This window comes from Geotrypetes seraphini, chromosome 10, assembly GCF_902459505.1.
Source record: "Geotrypetes seraphini chromosome 10, aGeoSer1.1, whole genome shotgun sequence".
NCBI classification, from domain to species: domain Eukaryota; kingdom Metazoa; phylum Chordata; class Amphibia; order Gymnophiona; family Dermophiidae; genus Geotrypetes; species Geotrypetes seraphini.
In genome coordinates this window covers 39,932,914-39,949,582 of record NC_047093.1, presented here as the reverse complement: position 1 = coordinate 39,949,582, position 16,669 = coordinate 39,932,914, and the positions used below count along the sequence as shown (strand labels likewise).

The window sequence follows — 16,669 nt, the reverse complement described above, 5'->3', positions numbered from 1 at the left end:
AAATAAAAAAGACAGACACACACACATATATTCTAGCACCCGTTAATGTAACGGGCTATAAGACTAGTATCATAATATATCCTAATATACAATACAGACAGTTTCACATGGGCACATACCTTGGCCAGGAAAGTTCCCAGCATTCCTCCAGAGAGTTGGCAAAAAAAATAGGGGGCGAGGAAAAGAGGAGAAATGCCTCCTGATGCATATACTGCCAGGGTAACAGCTGGGTTAAAATGAGCACCACTGCAAGAGGTGAGAAAAGAGACATCAACATTTCACAACACCTAGGGGCCATTTTACTAAGAGACATTAAAGCGTTTTCTGTATTTCTCCTCTCTCCGTGCGTTAAATTGTGCATTTTATTTCATTTTTAAGAGGGTTTTCTCTGAAGGGGGTGTGGCATGGGCTTCAAAGGCTTAACCAGCTAGCACAAAGAGATTGATTCTACAAATGGCACTCAAGAACAGATGCTGAAAAAGATCGGCACCAAGCGTGATTCTAGGATTACAATCTTATGTGGGGTTTGAGACATTACAATATGGGCAAGATATTACGAGCAAAAATACAAGAAATTCCTACATGTTTATGTATCCCAATCCAAAAGCTTGTCGTTTTAAGAGGTTTTTTTGGAAAAGACAATGGCTCTTCAAGCAGGAAAAATGAACTCTTGGATGAGTTCTCTGATTATTCAAACACATTCTTATTATTCATTTAGAAAGTCAATGGGAACTTATTTGTTTGAAAGCTATGTATGTTGATTTTATTGATGCTTTTTTTACTGATATTTGTATTTTCACTGAAATGTTACAGTCCTCTTAATGTTAACCACCTAGAAATACTGGTTGGGCGGTCTATAAAAAATAAAATTATTATTATTATTATGGGCTCCTTTTACAAAGCCACGCTAGGGCCTTAACATGCGAAATAGCGCGCACTAAATTGCCAAGTGCGCTAGCCGCTACCGTCTCCTTTTGAGCAGGCGGTAGATTTTCGGCTAGCGTGCGCTATAGCACGCGCTAATCCGGTGCGTGCGCTAAAACCGCTAACGCAGCTTCGTAAAAGGAGCCCTATGTGTTCATTGGGTGGTATGTATTTCCTGAGAATGTAGGTTCATCCTCTGCTGAAGTGCAGGGTTACCAGATTTTTTCTTCAGAAAAAGAAGATCTAATCTAATCTAGTCTTCGATTTATATACCGGGTCATCTCCCGACGGAGCTCGACTCGGTTTACAAGTAATTAAAGACCAGCAAAAAATGAAAACAAGAGCATAGGAGTGTTGTAGGGCAATCAATTTGTTTAATCTTTAGGTAAACTATTCAAGTATTGTGTAAATAATAAGGTTTTTAGGACTTTACGAAATTGTTGTAACTCTGTGGCCACGCCCTGTTCCTCCCACAGCCCTGCCCCAAACAAACGCTGTCTCTTCGGGGCTGCATCTGGATGGATGCAACACGATGACATCATCGTGTTGCATCTGCACACGCGCAAAAGGCCCTCCAGATGCGGCCCCGAGCGCAATGCTTTTCAGAACACGGGCAAACTTCTGGGTTCTGAAAACCCATCCAGACACCTGAACAGTCCTCTGAAAAGAGGACATGTCCAGGTAAATCCGGAGATCTGGTAACCCTACTGAAGTGTGCAGTAAAGTCCTGCATTAAAGTACTCCCCCAAAATTTGCGAGGGTTCTGTTCCAGGAGCACCCGTGAATTTTGAAAAACCGCAAATGCAGTTTAGGAGCGGTTCAGAGGTGGGAGAGGGCTGCAGGGGTGGTGGCTGTGGGTGCTAAAAAAAAACAATATTTAGGCTGGCAGGAGGTGATGTTGGCTGTGCAGAAGGCTGACCGGGGGAGAGGAGGAGGAATCGATGGCAGGTAGACAGGCTTCGGCGCGGCAGGAAGGGAGAGAGGAAGGGGTACTAACTTACATAGGAAGGCTGATTGGCTGGTCAGTCATTCACTGTATTTTCTGACCGGAAGATGTGGTCAGAAAATACCACAAATGACTGAGTCTGCAAATCACGAACCGTGAATTCACAGGGGGTCTACTGTATATGTTAAGTTCAAATTCGTAAAAGGGTCCCCTTGGCATATATGTCTCATTATTACAAACATTTATACATGTAATTGGCACATAAATGAAAGCACCTGCTTCAAAGAATGATACCCCCACTATTACTGCATCTTTATAGACTAACTTAAAAACTCTATAGACAATATAGAATTACAATGAATATTAGAAAAAATAATTCACTGATTCTAGAACTCTAATGAATGAAATATCCACAAGCTCAGGTCTCTTATTTTAAGCATATGCCAACTATAAACATTTTTCTTTTTTTTTCTGATATACGGTCCACCCAAACGAAAACAGGAAATTGCATTAGAGGGAGCGGGCCGTTGCAGAGAAACAGCACTGAGGAGCCATGAGCAGCATGGAGAATCACTGCCACGCTGGCAACCCCTTTACATTTTAAAAGGTGAGGGGGAGCAGGCTTCGTATTGGGGTGAGGAGATGGGAAGGACATCCCGGCCTGCGGGGTCTCTTGGAGTAGCTGATTTTAAAATGGAGAGATGCTGGATGGGAGGCTTTTGGTGGACCTGGGGGTGGTGGGGAGGGAGGAAAGGAGGAGAGATGCTGGATGGGGGCAATTGGGAAATGGAAGTGAGAAATGGTGGACCTGGGGGGGTGAGGAGGGAGGGAGAGAGAGAAAGAGAGATACTAGGTGTACGGAAGGGCATTTGCTAGGTGGGAAAATTGGGGGAAGGAGCAAGGGGGAGAAGAATTGAAAGGCTCCTCCTTAATTTCTGCTCTAGTCTCCAACATGTCTAACACCTGCCCTGTTGCTGAATCATCTCTTACCTGCTCTATGGCCTGCCTTTTAACTTAAATCTACCCTGTAAGTGTGAGGGAGCACAGCCAAGGGTAGGGTTTCCAGATGTCTGGGAAAACCCAGGCATGGTCTCTTTTTAGAGGACTGTCCGGGTTTCCGGACAGACTTTCCAAAACCCAGCAGTTTGTCCAGGTTTTGGAAAACCCTGACAAGCTCCAGGCCACATCTGGAGGGCCTCTGAGCATGCGCAGATGATGTCACACACATCCGCGCATGCTCCAGGCCCTCCAGATGTGGCTGGAGCTCATTGGGGAAGAGAGGAGGCTTTGTGGGGGTGGGGCTGGGGGGAGAACTGGGCGAGGCTGGAGCTAGAGGCAGAACAGGGCGGGGTCATGTGTCCGGGGTTTTTGTGGAAGAAAATATGGTAACCCTCGTCAAGGGGGAATTGTAATTTCCTATAGACTCCCTCACAGATACCTACAAGATTCAATGTGAATGTTTTTCTTGCAGATCAATGAATATGCTTTCTGTTCATTCCTACCTTATCTTCCCCAAAATAATTATTAAAGCTCCCAAGGCCAGTCCACTAGCTAAGGCTGGCACCAGTGGACTAGCTCCTTCCACGTTGTTGAGGACAGAGATACACACAACAGTGATGAAAAGCATGGTGCCCAGCAGCTCACACAGGCAAGGCTGGATGTATTTCTCTAGGATGCTCCGCTCATCCATTTCATTGTTCTGACTTATCAGCTCTTCCTTAGACGTGGTTTTCAGATTTTGCATTTCTGCGCCGGTGTTAGGCATCCCATCAGAGGCCATTCATTCCCTGCTCCCTACATAGACCAAAAAAATAAAATAAAAATGCTGCAGCAAATTTCTTTCTGAAACACATCAACATTAACACGTATGCATACATTTCCCCAGACTTCCTAAAGCGTTGGTCTTTATCGTAGCTTCTGCAGGGCAATTCTACAAAGTATTTGCTGATTATGTGCGGGATTCATTGAAATAATAATAATAATAATAATATTAATAATAAACTTTATTCTTATATACCGCCCTACCATAAAGTTCTAGGTCAGGGGTAGGGAACTCCGGTCCTTGAGAGCCGTATTCCAGCCGGGTTTTCAGGATTTCCCCAATGAATAGGCATGAGATCTATTTGCATGCACTGCTTTCAACGCTCTAGGTGGTTCACATCAAAGAAGAACTGTACAATCAGTGAACATACATATAAGAGAAGATACAACAAAGTTCATGTTACAAATTTGTCAAACAGTAACTTCCTTAAGACATAAGAATAGCCCCACTGGGTCAGACCAACAGTCCATCAAGCGCAGTAGTCCGTTCTCACAGTGGCCAATCCAGGTCACCAGTACCAGGCCAAAACCCAAGGAGTAGCAACATTCCATGTTACCGATCCAGGGCAAGCAAGTAATAATGGCATATATGTGCATGTTACTGTTCCCTCCAAGCTGAGCAGAAGTCCTCCAACTACATTGCTGCCAGTAGGGGACAGTGCTTCAAGGTGATGTTTTCAATCGTAAGGGAACATAAGAACTAGGGTTACCAGACGTCCACATTTCTGCGGACATGTCCTCCTTTTTGGTTGACAACAAAACTTTTCAGAAAATCAGTGGCAAAAAATACTTTATTGCATTTCTCCAGTCACCATCCATACCATTTAAAATTCAATCTTCCAGTAAGTCAGTTTCTAAGACTTCGCAGAGTTTCATCAGAATTGTATGATTTTATTGAATCAGCAGAAGAGTTAGAACTCCGTTTTAAGGCCAGAGGATATCCGGTGAAATCCATAAAACAAGCTTTTATAAGAGCTAAATATGCGAATAGAGAACTGTTGATTTCTGAAAAAGAGCCTGAAGATCAAAGCGAGAGATTAATCTGTGTATTGCCATACTCTGAGGCGGCCAAAGAACTTATAGCCCAGATAAGAAAATACTGGCATATTCTACAAATGCACACCATATTTAGTGAGATCCCGATGTTTGCCTTTAAGAAAGGTAAAACAATTGGGCAAGTTTTAATTCAACAGAAATTGGGGAATTATAAAACTAAACAGATTGGATATCACACGAGTTGTGGCCATTGCCAATGGTGTTCTACCACCATTAGGGGCACCACTTGGAAAGATTCTCAAACGGGGAAAGTTATCACAGCAAAAATGAATGCCACTTGTCAGTCAACACATCGTAATATGTCCGTGTAGTCTTGTATACGTGGGCCGTACTTCACGACCCATGCACATAAGACTAAATGAACATAAATCGCGGATAAAAATGAAAAATATTCAAGCACCAATGGTAGAACATTTTTTAAAATATCAGCACACGATTGAGCAGATACAGTGGCGGATAATAGAAAAGGTGGAAGGGGGACGGGAGGGAGGCAATATTGAAGAATTTTTGAATCATAAAGAACAGCGATGGATTTACACCCTAAATACAGTGACCCCACAAGGTTAAAATGCAGAGTTAGAATGGGGTTCTCTAATGTAATATGTGGCTGAGTGAGGAGGTAGCCAAAAAATTGGGCTCTTCTTTATTACTAACTAGCTGATGCCCCGGCGTTGCACGGGTATTTAATTATAGCAATAACACTGTAAATGGATTCAAATAAAGATACTTTATAGTGGTGAATGAAATTATTTTTTTACAGCTTAATAAAAAGTACAATATTCAAATTATAATGTGAAATATTTGACAAAATGAATACAATACAACTAACGCAAAACGTGATTATAAACAACATTTTTAGTTTCACCTCCAGGAGCAAGAACATATAAATTGTTGGGTGAACCCACCCTTGAGCAAGCAACATAGAGTTGTGGGCCGAGAGACCCCCAGAACATATCACCCCAGGTAGTGAGGGATCTGCATACCAAGTTTCGTTCAAATCGGTCAAGCCGTTTTTGAATTACAATGAGAATGGCAGCATTTTACATTTTTTCCACTGACATGAATGGGTGATATCTGATTTTCTGTTTGTAGCTCCGCCCACATGTGCAGGTGGGCCGCGAGACCCCCAGAACATATCACCCCAGGTAGTGAGGGATCTGCATACCAAGTTTCGTTCAAATCGGTCAAGCCGTTTTTGAATTACTGTGAGAATGGCAGCTTTTTACATTTTTTCCATTGACATGAATGGGTGAAATCTGATTTTCTGTTTGTAGCTCCGCCCATGTGTGCACGTGGGCCGCGACACCCCCAGAACATATCACCCCAGGTAGTGAGGGATCTGCATACCAAGTTTCGTTCAAATCGGTCAAGCTGTTTTTGAATTACTGTGAGAATGGCAGCTTTTTACATTTTTTCCATTGACATGAATGGGTGAAATCTGATTTTATGTTTGTAGCTCCGCCCACGTGTGCAGGTGGGCCGCGAGACCCCCAGAACATATCATCCCAGGTAGTGAGGGATCTGCATACCAAGTTTTGTTCAAATCGGTCAAGCCGTTTTTGCGTGATCACGGCACATACACACACACACACACATACATACCTCTGATTTTATATATATAGATATTAATGTAATCAATATGGTTTCGATCGGAGAGCCTGCTGACGTGGCGCTAACGTAATGACGTAGTCGCGTTAAAGCAGGGCTCCACTCTATTTAACATCTGAGTAAGAACGCCGCCGCCATATCTGAGGACAGAGTGGTCACAGGTTGGCGGCTAAATTTATAGGTAAGTGAGAGATGTTAGACAGCTTAGCTTTAAACAAATTTAGCCATGTCTGTCTTTTTTCAGGGTAATGCTGATAGCTTTTGTTCTGTTTTAGGGGCAAAGCCTTGATAAAGCTCTAGCAGCGAAACATGTCGGCGTGATGTTTCCCCTAGCCAGAGACCACAAGTTGCAAGTTAAGTACATGCTTATAAGTCTAATAAAGTAAAATAAATTATACAAAAGCTAATACACTAAAAAGAAATAACGGATATTAAAATTAAGGAACCGATGAGGAGCTGGCACTTAAAGCTTAGAGCAATGAAATCTAATTGAGCTCTGAGTGGTGGCGCTGAGGTTCTAAAAAAGTTAAAAAGTAAAGGGATGCAGGTTAACTGATAGAAAGGTATACTATCAGGTGGAGATATTGGTTGATGTACAGGGCAGCATATGTCTAGTGGCACTGCAAAAATGATTAGTAGAAATAGTAGTATTTATAAAGCACATACCATAGCAGAAATAATAATAATAATAATTTTATATTTTATATACCGCCAAAGCCAAAGTAGTTCGAGGCGGTTTACAACAAGAAGAGCTGGACAGTCAGCGAAGACATAACAATGAAGTCCTTGAATCCAGTGAATTTTTTGAATAACAGTGATGTCTTAGAATACATGCATATTTGTGGGGAGGAAGAGAAACAGAGTGAAGTCACATTGTAGGGACGTCAAGTACAAGTAAGTAGAATACAGGGGAAAGTCTTTAAGAGTTCTTGGTTACAAATCGGTTAAACGAGTTGGTTTTGACTAGTTTTCTGAAGTTAAAGTAGGATGAAGAGTGCGTGATAAGATTACCTAGCCAGCCATTCTGTTGATTTGCTTGAAACGCAAGAGTTCTGTCAAGGAATCTTTTGTATCGGCAGTTTTTTATTATTGGGTGGCTGAATATTTGTATTCTGCATTTTGGCCTGGTGGAATAGTCCAATTTAAAGAGGGTGACCAGGTATAGGGGGGCCAAACCCAGAATGGATTTAAAACAAAGGCAGGCAAATTTGAACAGCACTCTTGCTTCTAGGGGTAGCCAGTGGAGTTTTTGGTAGTAAAGGGTTATGTGGTCCCATTTTTTTATGTTGAAGATCAGTCGCACTGCTGAATTTTGTATGATTCGGAGTTTTTGAATGGTTTTCTTGAAAGACCACAAATAAATGATATTACAATAGTCGAGCAGGCTTAAGATTGAGGCTTGCACCAGTAGTCGGAATGAAGCTGTGTCGAAGAACTTTCTGATGGTTCTTAATTTCCATAGTGTTGAGAAGCCACTGCTATACCTTGATATGTGAAGTAGAAAGTTCTTCAACGCGTTCCTTGCAACCCCGTCATCTCTTCTGCTGACGTCACTTCTGGGTGCTGCGCGTAGGAAGTGACATCAGAGAGAGAGATGATGGGCTCACGGAGGGCATGTTGACATTCTTTTTGCTCACGGCAGTGAACAACTAGAGGTACGGAGGAAGGAAAGGGGGAGTGTGCGCAGCAGGGGGGATTGGGGAAGGAGCAGGGGGGCGGAGATGAGGGTGGGGGAGGGGTGCCACCACCCCCAGGCACCTCTCACTCTCGCAATGCCACTGACTGGTTCTGTGAAACACATTTCACACTATAAGGAACTGTGACTATCATTTTATTATCATTTATTATTTATGGTATGTTTGGGGATAGCAAGACAGGAGATATAGAATCAAAATGGAAGATAGGAAGATTTTTGCTCTTTCTCTGTAGCATGGTAGATCCTGGTTTCATAATTAGATATGTCAGTCCAGCAAGGCTTTTGCTGGTTGATAATGATTAGCACGTTTGGGTTGGACGGAAGATGGTACCATGCAGAGAACTAGTGGGCTGAAGAAAGGAAAAACAGGATTAGCTGAGTCACGTCCCATCCACACCACCCCCTGGAGACTGGGTTGAAGTGGCCCAGACCTGTACAGAATTGTGCAGGAGTTCTAGGGACAAGGAAAAACGGAGTTGACACTAAGCATCGAATCCCAGGTTGAGGTGGGAAAGGGCGACCCGATACTGGCTGATGATGATTGGCCAGTATTGTGTGCTCAGTATCCCACCCTCTGTGAACTTGGACACAGAACATAAACCCAGAAAGCACGTCTACAGAATGTTTGGGACCTTCCATGCATCATGTGGCCTAAATTAATGTATAAAAGCTGTTGAGAGAGGAAGCGGGGGGGGGGGGGGGTTGTTGGTTGGAGACGTTTGATCCTGATTTGGGATCCCTAAGGATTCTAAGTTGTTACAGAGAAAAACTTGGAGTGCCGCAGGGTTCGGTGCTTGGACCCGTGCTCTTCAACATATTTATAAATAATCTGGAAATTGGTACGACAAGTGAGATGATTAAATTTGCAGATGATATGAAGTTATTCAGAGTAGTGAAGATGCAGGAGGATTGCGAAGACCTACAAAGTGACATAAACACGCTCGAGAAATGGGCAAATAAGATTTAATGTGGATAAGTGTAAGGTGATGCATGTCGGTAACAAAAATCATATACACAAATACAGGATGTTCGGTGCAGTACTTGGAGAGACCCCCCCAGGAAAGAGACTTGGGAGTACTGGTCGACAAGTCAATGAAGCCATCTGTACAATGCGCCGCGGGGTGGCGAAAAGGGCAAACAGAATGCTAGGAATGATTAAGAAGGGGATCACAAACAGATTGGAGAAGTTATCATGCCGCTATACCGGGCCATGAACACTACATCCAGCACTGGTCGCCGTACATGAAGAAGGACACAGTACTACTCGAAAGGGTCCAGAGAAGAGCGACTAAAATGGTTAAAGGGCTAGAGGAGTTTCCATACAGTGAGAGATTAGAGAAACTGGGCCTCTTCTCCCTTGAAAAGAGGAGACTGAGAGGGGACATGATCAAAACATTCAAGATAATGAAGGGAATAGACTTAGTAGATAAAGACAGGTTACTTACCCTCTCCAAGGTAGAGAGAACGAGAGGGCACTCTCTAAAGTTAAAAGGGAATAGATTCTGTACAAACGTAAGAAAGTTCTTCTTCACCTAGAGAGTGGTAGAAAACTGGAACGCTCTTCCAGAGGCTGTTATAGGGGAAAACACTCCTCAGGGATTCAAAACAAAGTTAGACAAGTTCCTGCTGAACCAGAACGTATGCAGGTAAGGCTAGTATCAGTTAGGGCACTGGTCTTTGACCTAAGGGCCGCCGCGGGAGCGGACTGCTGGGCACGATGGACCAACTGGTCTGACCCAGCAGCGGCAATTCTTATGTTTTTATGTTCTTGATATATGTACATTTAGTTGCAGTTGAAGGAAGAAACTGACTCTCTTAGGAATTAGCTAGACATAGAATCAAGAGGTAGGGTTGTAGAGAAGAGGCTTACTGCAATTTAAGTTGTGATTTATTGGTACAGCCTCCAGTGATGCAGGTTCTTCATGCGTAAATAATTTTCCTTTGTAATTATCAAATTTATTCTTTCAATAAACCATCTTAATTATTTAATCTTATTTCTGGTCTCAGTTGTTAAGTTTGGGTGAGTTTCTGATATTCAACTTTGCAACAAATTGATCTCTGGGGAAAAACTTAGCAAAAGAAATAAAACATACACATTTATTCTGAGGTTTAGAGTTGCCAGGACAGGTGATTCTAACATCCAAATATTTGGGTCCTAACAACACCAATTAATGCAGAACATATAACATAAGAAAATAAGCAGTGCCTCTGCTTGGTCAGACCTGAGGTTCATCATGCCCAGCAGTCCGCTCACCTGGCGGCCCATCAGGTCTAGGACCTGTATAGTAACCCTCTATCTATACCCTTCTATACCCTTTTCCTTCAGAAAATTGTCCAATCCCTTCTTGAACTCCAATACCATACCTTGTCCTATCACTCCCTCTGGAAGCGCGTTCCAGGTGTCCACCACCCGTTGGGTGAAGAAGAACTTCCTAGCATTGGTTCTGAATCTGTCCCCTTTCAATTTTTCCAATTGCCCTCTCGTTCTTGTAGTTGTCGAAAGTTTGAAGAATCTGTCCCTCTCCACTTTCTCTATGCCCTTCGTTATCTTGTAAGTCTCTATCATATCCCCTTTAAGTCTCCACTTCTTCAGCGAAAAGAGCCCCAGTCTCTCCAATATTTCAGCATATGAAAGGTTTTCCATACCTTTTATCAAACGTGTCGCTCTTTTCTAAACCCTCTCGAGTATCGCCATATCCTTCTTTAGGTACGGCGACTAATATTGGACGCAGTACTCCAGATGTGGGCGCACCATCGCCCGATACAACAGCAGGATAACATCTTTCGTTCTGTTTGTAATACCTTTCTTGATTATTCCTAGCATTCTATTCGCTTTCTTAGCAGCTGCTGCGCATTGTGCCGACGGCTTCATTGTCATGTCCACTATTACCCCCAAGTCCCTTTCTTGGGAACTCTCACTCAATAACAGCCCTCCCATCGTGTAGCTGTACCTCGGGTTTCTGTTATCTACATGTATGACTTTAAATTTCTCTACATTGAACTTCATCTGTCATCTCGTCAGCCACTCCACTAGTTTGTTCAGGTCCCTTTGTAAATCTTCGCAGTCCTCTTTAGTCCTAGCCCCATTAAATAGCTTGGTGTCATCTGCGAATTTTATTACTTCGCTCTTTGTCCCTCGAAAGAAGATCCAGAGCATCCCACAAACCAGAGAACCCAGTAGAGATGGAAGATGCAAAGAACATGAAAGTTCTGCATATGCACATTTCTAAAAACTGACATAAATAATACATTTTAAATAAAATACTTTTACTCTGTTTGTCCTAGTGTCTCTTTTCTGCCTTTCTCTGGGATTTCCTGTCTTTTTAAGATCTTCTGTCCATTTAATATTTCTTTCTCGGTGTCACCTGTCCCCCCCCCTTTGCCCCACCCCATTCCTTTTCCAGCATCGCCCTCTGTATTACTGAACCTATACTACCTCCATACCTCTTCCTCTCATATAACCCACCCAGGGGCCAGCATCTTTTCCTCTCTCTTCTCTACCCCCCCCCCCCATAGTCTGGCATTTCTTTCTCCCTCTATGAGTCCTGTATCTCTCCCCGCCAATCCCCCAAACCAGTCTCTCTCTCCCTCTCCATCTCCTTCCCCCTAACTCCAATATTTTTTCCTCCTCTCTCTCCTCTATCCTACCATCAGCAGATCCAGCATCTTTCAATATCTCTCCCTCTCTCCCACCCCACCCAAAATCTCTCCCTTCCCCTAGTAAACCCAACATCTGAGTCCCTCTTCTCCCCCCTCTAACAGATCCAGAATTTTGCCCCCTCTTTCTCTACCTAACCCCATCATCCTCCCTCCCTGACAAATTCAGCATCTCTAGAGTCCTTCTCCATCTCTCCTCCATGTCTAGCATCTTTGCCATTGCTCCCGGGCCCATCCAGCCTCTCCCCCCTCCCCGTCATCTCCCTGTCCTTACTCTCCCCCCCCCCTCACTGAATGTTCCTTCACTGTTCAACACCTACAATGTTTCTAGCAATCTCCCTTTGCTGGTTCTGGGCCTTTCCCTCAGTCCCATTAAAGGCAGTGTTAACATTTTTGGGGGGAAGGGAGGGGGAGAACATGCCAAATGGAGGTGGGGTGGGGGAAGAGAGGCAGAAGGACAGATGCTAGACTAGGGGAGGAAGGGAAATGAAGTGATGCCAGCATTTCTGTGCTATGGGTGGTATCAGGGATTTAAAATTTTTTTTTAAAAAAACCGAGCTTTCTACTGTCAATTTAGAGGGTCTGCCAGCAGCCAACCTGGCCATTGAAACCTGGCTAAATTGGCTGAAAACCAGTCAGTTGGCAACCCTATTCCCAGACTGCATCCAGTAAGTGGCCTGTTATCATTAATACTATAGGAATTTTAGACAGACTGACTTCATTGATACAGATTTAATTGATGGATTAGCAGTGTGTGGGTGCTGAAAGATCAGTACAGTTTCTAATCACTGTCTGGATTACTAGATTCTGTTTCTGTGGAAAATACCAAGGACAATTTCTAACACTGTAGGGTTGCCTAGATCCCTCTGTGGTGCAAACAGCTTCTTCTCAATTCACAAATGTGATGGTTGCTTCAATTGAAATTAATGTACCCTTTTAATACAGCAGGATCTAATCCTGAACAATCCAATTAAAAGCAGCATTGATGACTCCAAACAGTGTTACAGGCACAGGAGTCAAAAGATTCACATGGTCCATATCCCTAACCAGGACACCATAAAAATCACAGCAGCAGTAGTAAACTCCTTTGCACTTTTTAGAAAATTGTTTATCAACTTTCCAGTGGCCAAGACCCCCTTCACTTGGCCACCGGGTTGTGCAGATCAATGGTGTCTTGCTGAGGGCCTGCGCAAGCTGTGACCCAAAATGTGAGTTTTTCTGGTCAAGTAGCAAAACCAAGAAGAAGAAAAAAATCTCTGCAGAAAACCACAAAAGCAAACAGCAGAGACGACTGTCCACTGACGGCAGAAAGGATATTTGAGAAAAGCAAATGTTCGATGTATATTCAATAAAGTGACTCTTTATTTTATTTTTTTTTTGCAGAATATCCGAAATAGGTTTGAATGCGCTACCTCCACTGTACACAAATTTAACTCCCCCCCCCCCCCCCCGAAATTTTTTTTTTATCTGGAGAGAATCAATACTTAAAGAAAACAAATTTCATATCCTGATTTAGGGGAATTTATAAGTGCAGTAGTCTGTGTCCCCTCAAACTTACTCAAGAGAGACCCATTTATTTCTTTGTTGCTTCCTCTCCTAAACCACCCTCATTGGCTATTTGTCCTTCTACTCCCAAAAGGAAAAGAAATCTCTCATGGCAATCTTCATACTCTTCCTAGCAGGGACTGCAGTATAGGTAAGACAGGGAGCTGGAGCATTCCACGCTAGGAAAGCAGGAGCACTGCGCAACGAGAGCTGTCTCTGATACCTGCCAACAGACTCATAAGAACATAAGAAGCTGCCTCCGCTGAGGCAGACCAGAGGTCCATGTTGCCCAGCGGTCCGCTCCTGCGGCGGCCCATCAGGCCTGAACAGTGTCCCTGACTAATTTTGGAACTGCCTCTAATCCTCTTTATAAAACCAATATAAGAAGCTGAACTAGGGGAAAGGAAGAGATTTTTAGGATTTAGCTCAGGCTTTTTCAGAAGCAGCTCAAGGCGTGTGGCATTGTTTGTGGTGTAGCCATGAGGAGGCCTGGGCTCCCTCACTTTGGGCACAAGTCCCCTCCAAAATTGTGACCTCCCCAGGGAAGGGCTAGATGGGATGCTGAAGCCCCACCTAGGGTTACCAGATTTTGTTCTGATAAAACCCAGACATGTAGACCTCCACCTTATCCAGAGGATTGCTGCTGGCAGGCACTGTCTCTGTTTCCCTTCAGCACGGTGAATGGGTTATATAGCCCATGGTACAACCCTGAGCTTTCTTGTGAGACTATGCAAACACTGCATGGATCAAGCTGACCCAGAGCCATATGATGCTGGAAGAAAACAGAAGAGCTTTTCCAAGAGACAGTACATGTGACAAGGCTGGGCAACGTCAAGAGAAATGAACAAACCCATCTTGGATGGACTAGGGACAGGATGGTGGCAGCTGACTGCCAAGCTAAAAGTGGTCTCAGTGTGTGGGAAGGACCTGCACTGACCACTTTTTTTTTAGAGAGAGTTTTAGTAAAAGGACCCCAGAATTTGTTAAACAGAAAATCAAGTACTTGACACTTGCCCCCTCTTTTACAAAGCCGCATGGCAACAGCCCCAAAGCCCTTTAAATCTCTATGGGTTTTGGGGCCGTTAGCGCAGCACAGCCACTGTTGTGGCTCTGTAAAAGAGGCCGTTGGAGTTTTGTGTCATTTCTGGCCGCTGTTGAGCGTGATTCACTTATTCGACAGCTGGGGTCATGCCTTTGAACATCTGGTCAGTTTGGGCACCTTTTTTGGCACTTATTTGTTGTTAAAATAAGTCCAGCGCTACAAAATCCCGAGTGAAGTAAAACGGGTACAAGTGGATCGATTTTTTCACTCTGTCAAAAATTACAAAGACTAGGGGACACTTGATGAAGTTACAGGGAAATAGTTTTAAAACCAATAGGAGGAAATATTTTTTCACTCAGAGAATAGTTAAGAACATAAGAAGCGCCATCTCCGGAACAGACCCTAGGTCCATCAAGTCCGGCGATCCGCACACACGAAGGCCCCGTCAGGTGTACCCTGGCATAGTTTTGGTCCTTATATCGCTCTAAGCTTCTCGTAAAGAGAAGCGCATCTAGCTTACCCTTACCCATGTCACTTCATGCCACTCATAAGGAGATATACATCTAACTTACCCTTAAATCCTATTTGCACCCTTGCTAACATGGCATCTCTCTCTTTCTGATAGTTTTTCTTCCCTGTAGAGATTGGTGTCCCTTCCAGTTTCTTTTAAGTTTGTAGACCACTTTGTTAGGATCTCAGGAAAAGTTGTATATTAAGAGGTGCATTTTCAAAGCACCTAGGCTTACAAAATTACATAGGGCAAAGAGGACAGTGCCTGATATACTGCTTTTTCTTTGTGGTCACATCAAAGCAGTTTAGATATTGTAGACAGGTACTTTATTTTGTACCTGGGGTAATGAAGTCTTAAATGGGCTGCAGTGGGATTTGAACTCACAACCTCAGGGCGCTGAGACAGTTGCTCTAATCACAAGACCACTTGTCCACTCCATAGTAATCTATGAAACTTTGTACATCTATGTGCTTTGAAAATGAGCCCCTAATAAACCAAAAACAAGAACCACAAACTGCAAGCAGAAATCGAGAAAATGTAGCAGAAAAATACAGAAATTGTCCCACTAACAGCTTGATTAAAGAGAGCTTCCAAGCTCACTTTGAAAAGTTGCTTGTCTGTATTAAGCAAAGAAGCTCTCTCTTTAACATAGAGCACATATATTCAGAGAAGCACTAGCAGAAAATCTGAGACATTATATCCCGGTACTGAGCAGAGGCATAGCTAGATGGGGTGCAAGGGGATCAGCTCTTTCCCTATCCCGATTTTGAATGAAATAACTTCTGTACAGATCAGCCAGTGCCTGATTTACAAAAGTCCCCAACATCAAAACCTAGCTTCTGCTTTTGAGCAAGGTTTATTCCTGTCACGGTACATGCAGAACTAATCCATCCAGAGCCAGTACTCTCAAAGGAAAACCCAGTTTGAGAGAAAAGGGCTCTTTTGACCCGGAACAGTAAAAGAAGGTCCAAAATGAAGAAAGAGGTGAGTGGGAATACCTATGTGGAAAAGTCCAACCTCTTCTGGGTTCCACCGGAGATCTGTGTCCTTTCTCTCGCTGTGTCACTCTGCCCTTCTGTATGCTGGAGACCTCACCACTTGCCTGAGCTGCCCAGTAATTTCTGGACTCTTGTCTTAACAGTTTGGAGAGTTCTGCTTCCGTGCTATTGATGTCAACACATCAAACAAGTTCAGAATAAGAAAAGTTCAGTGAACCCACGCTGCTTCTCAGCCAAAGTGCACTGAACAGAAGAGCAAAAGAATACAGTGAACGGGATACAATATCCTGTGAAGGATTTCTACGGAACAACTTGTGTCGTCCTGGAAGAATGGCCATGTACGTGGCACAAATACTGCAGAAAGTCAACAGCATAACTAAAGCCTTTAAGACCTGTTCATTCTTCCCTCTTTAAAGCAGAGTTATCTTCCAAAATCTCTAAGATTTGTGGAGCCTGAATAAATCTGTATATATTTGAGCAGGCTGAATGGTCATCACCCATCCCTCTATTACCTCCAAGCACTTCTGGTCTTCTTTCTCACTCACACACTTCTAAAATCTGACCACACTCCTCTGAGCTTCTCCCTGGTCACTATGGGTTCTTTCCAAACCCTCCCTGGACTTCTGGATTTTCGGGCAACTTCCGGTACCATTACCAGTCTCTCTCTGTTGGTCACCATCAGCCCCACCAATCCCTCTGCCGGTCACTTGTCAGTCACTCTCAGTCCAGGGTCTCTCATTCTTTACCAGGTCCTCTCCAACCCTCATTGGACTTCCTGGTCTTCGGGCTGCTTCCGGTACCATTAGCAGTCTCTCCATTGGTTATCACCATTCCCTGCAGTCACTCACCAGTCATGTTCAGCCAA

At 43.6% G+C, this 16,669-nt stretch overlaps 1 protein-coding gene across 4 annotated transcripts in view; it reads right to left on the bottom strand.

Moving 5' to 3' along the window:
• LOC117367733 (aquaporin-8-like) overlaps window positions 1-15,932 on the bottom strand; it is a 62,660-nt gene extending 46,728 nt beyond the window's left edge. For all 4 annotated transcript variants that reach the window (XM_033960596.1, XM_033960597.1, XM_033960598.1 and 1 more), the window contains exons 1-3: window positions 15,805-15,932; window positions 3,373-3,664; window positions 120-246 (exon numbers count right to left, since the gene is read on the bottom strand). In XM_033960596.1, coding sequence (XP_033816487.1) covers window positions 120-246; window positions 3,373-3,650 — 405 coding nt within the window. In that variant the 5' untranslated portion in view covers window positions 3,651-3,664; window positions 15,805-15,932. The remainder of the gene's footprint in view (window positions 1-119; window positions 247-3,372; window positions 3,665-15,804) is intronic.
• Window positions 15,933-16,669: the final 737 nt, after the last annotated feature.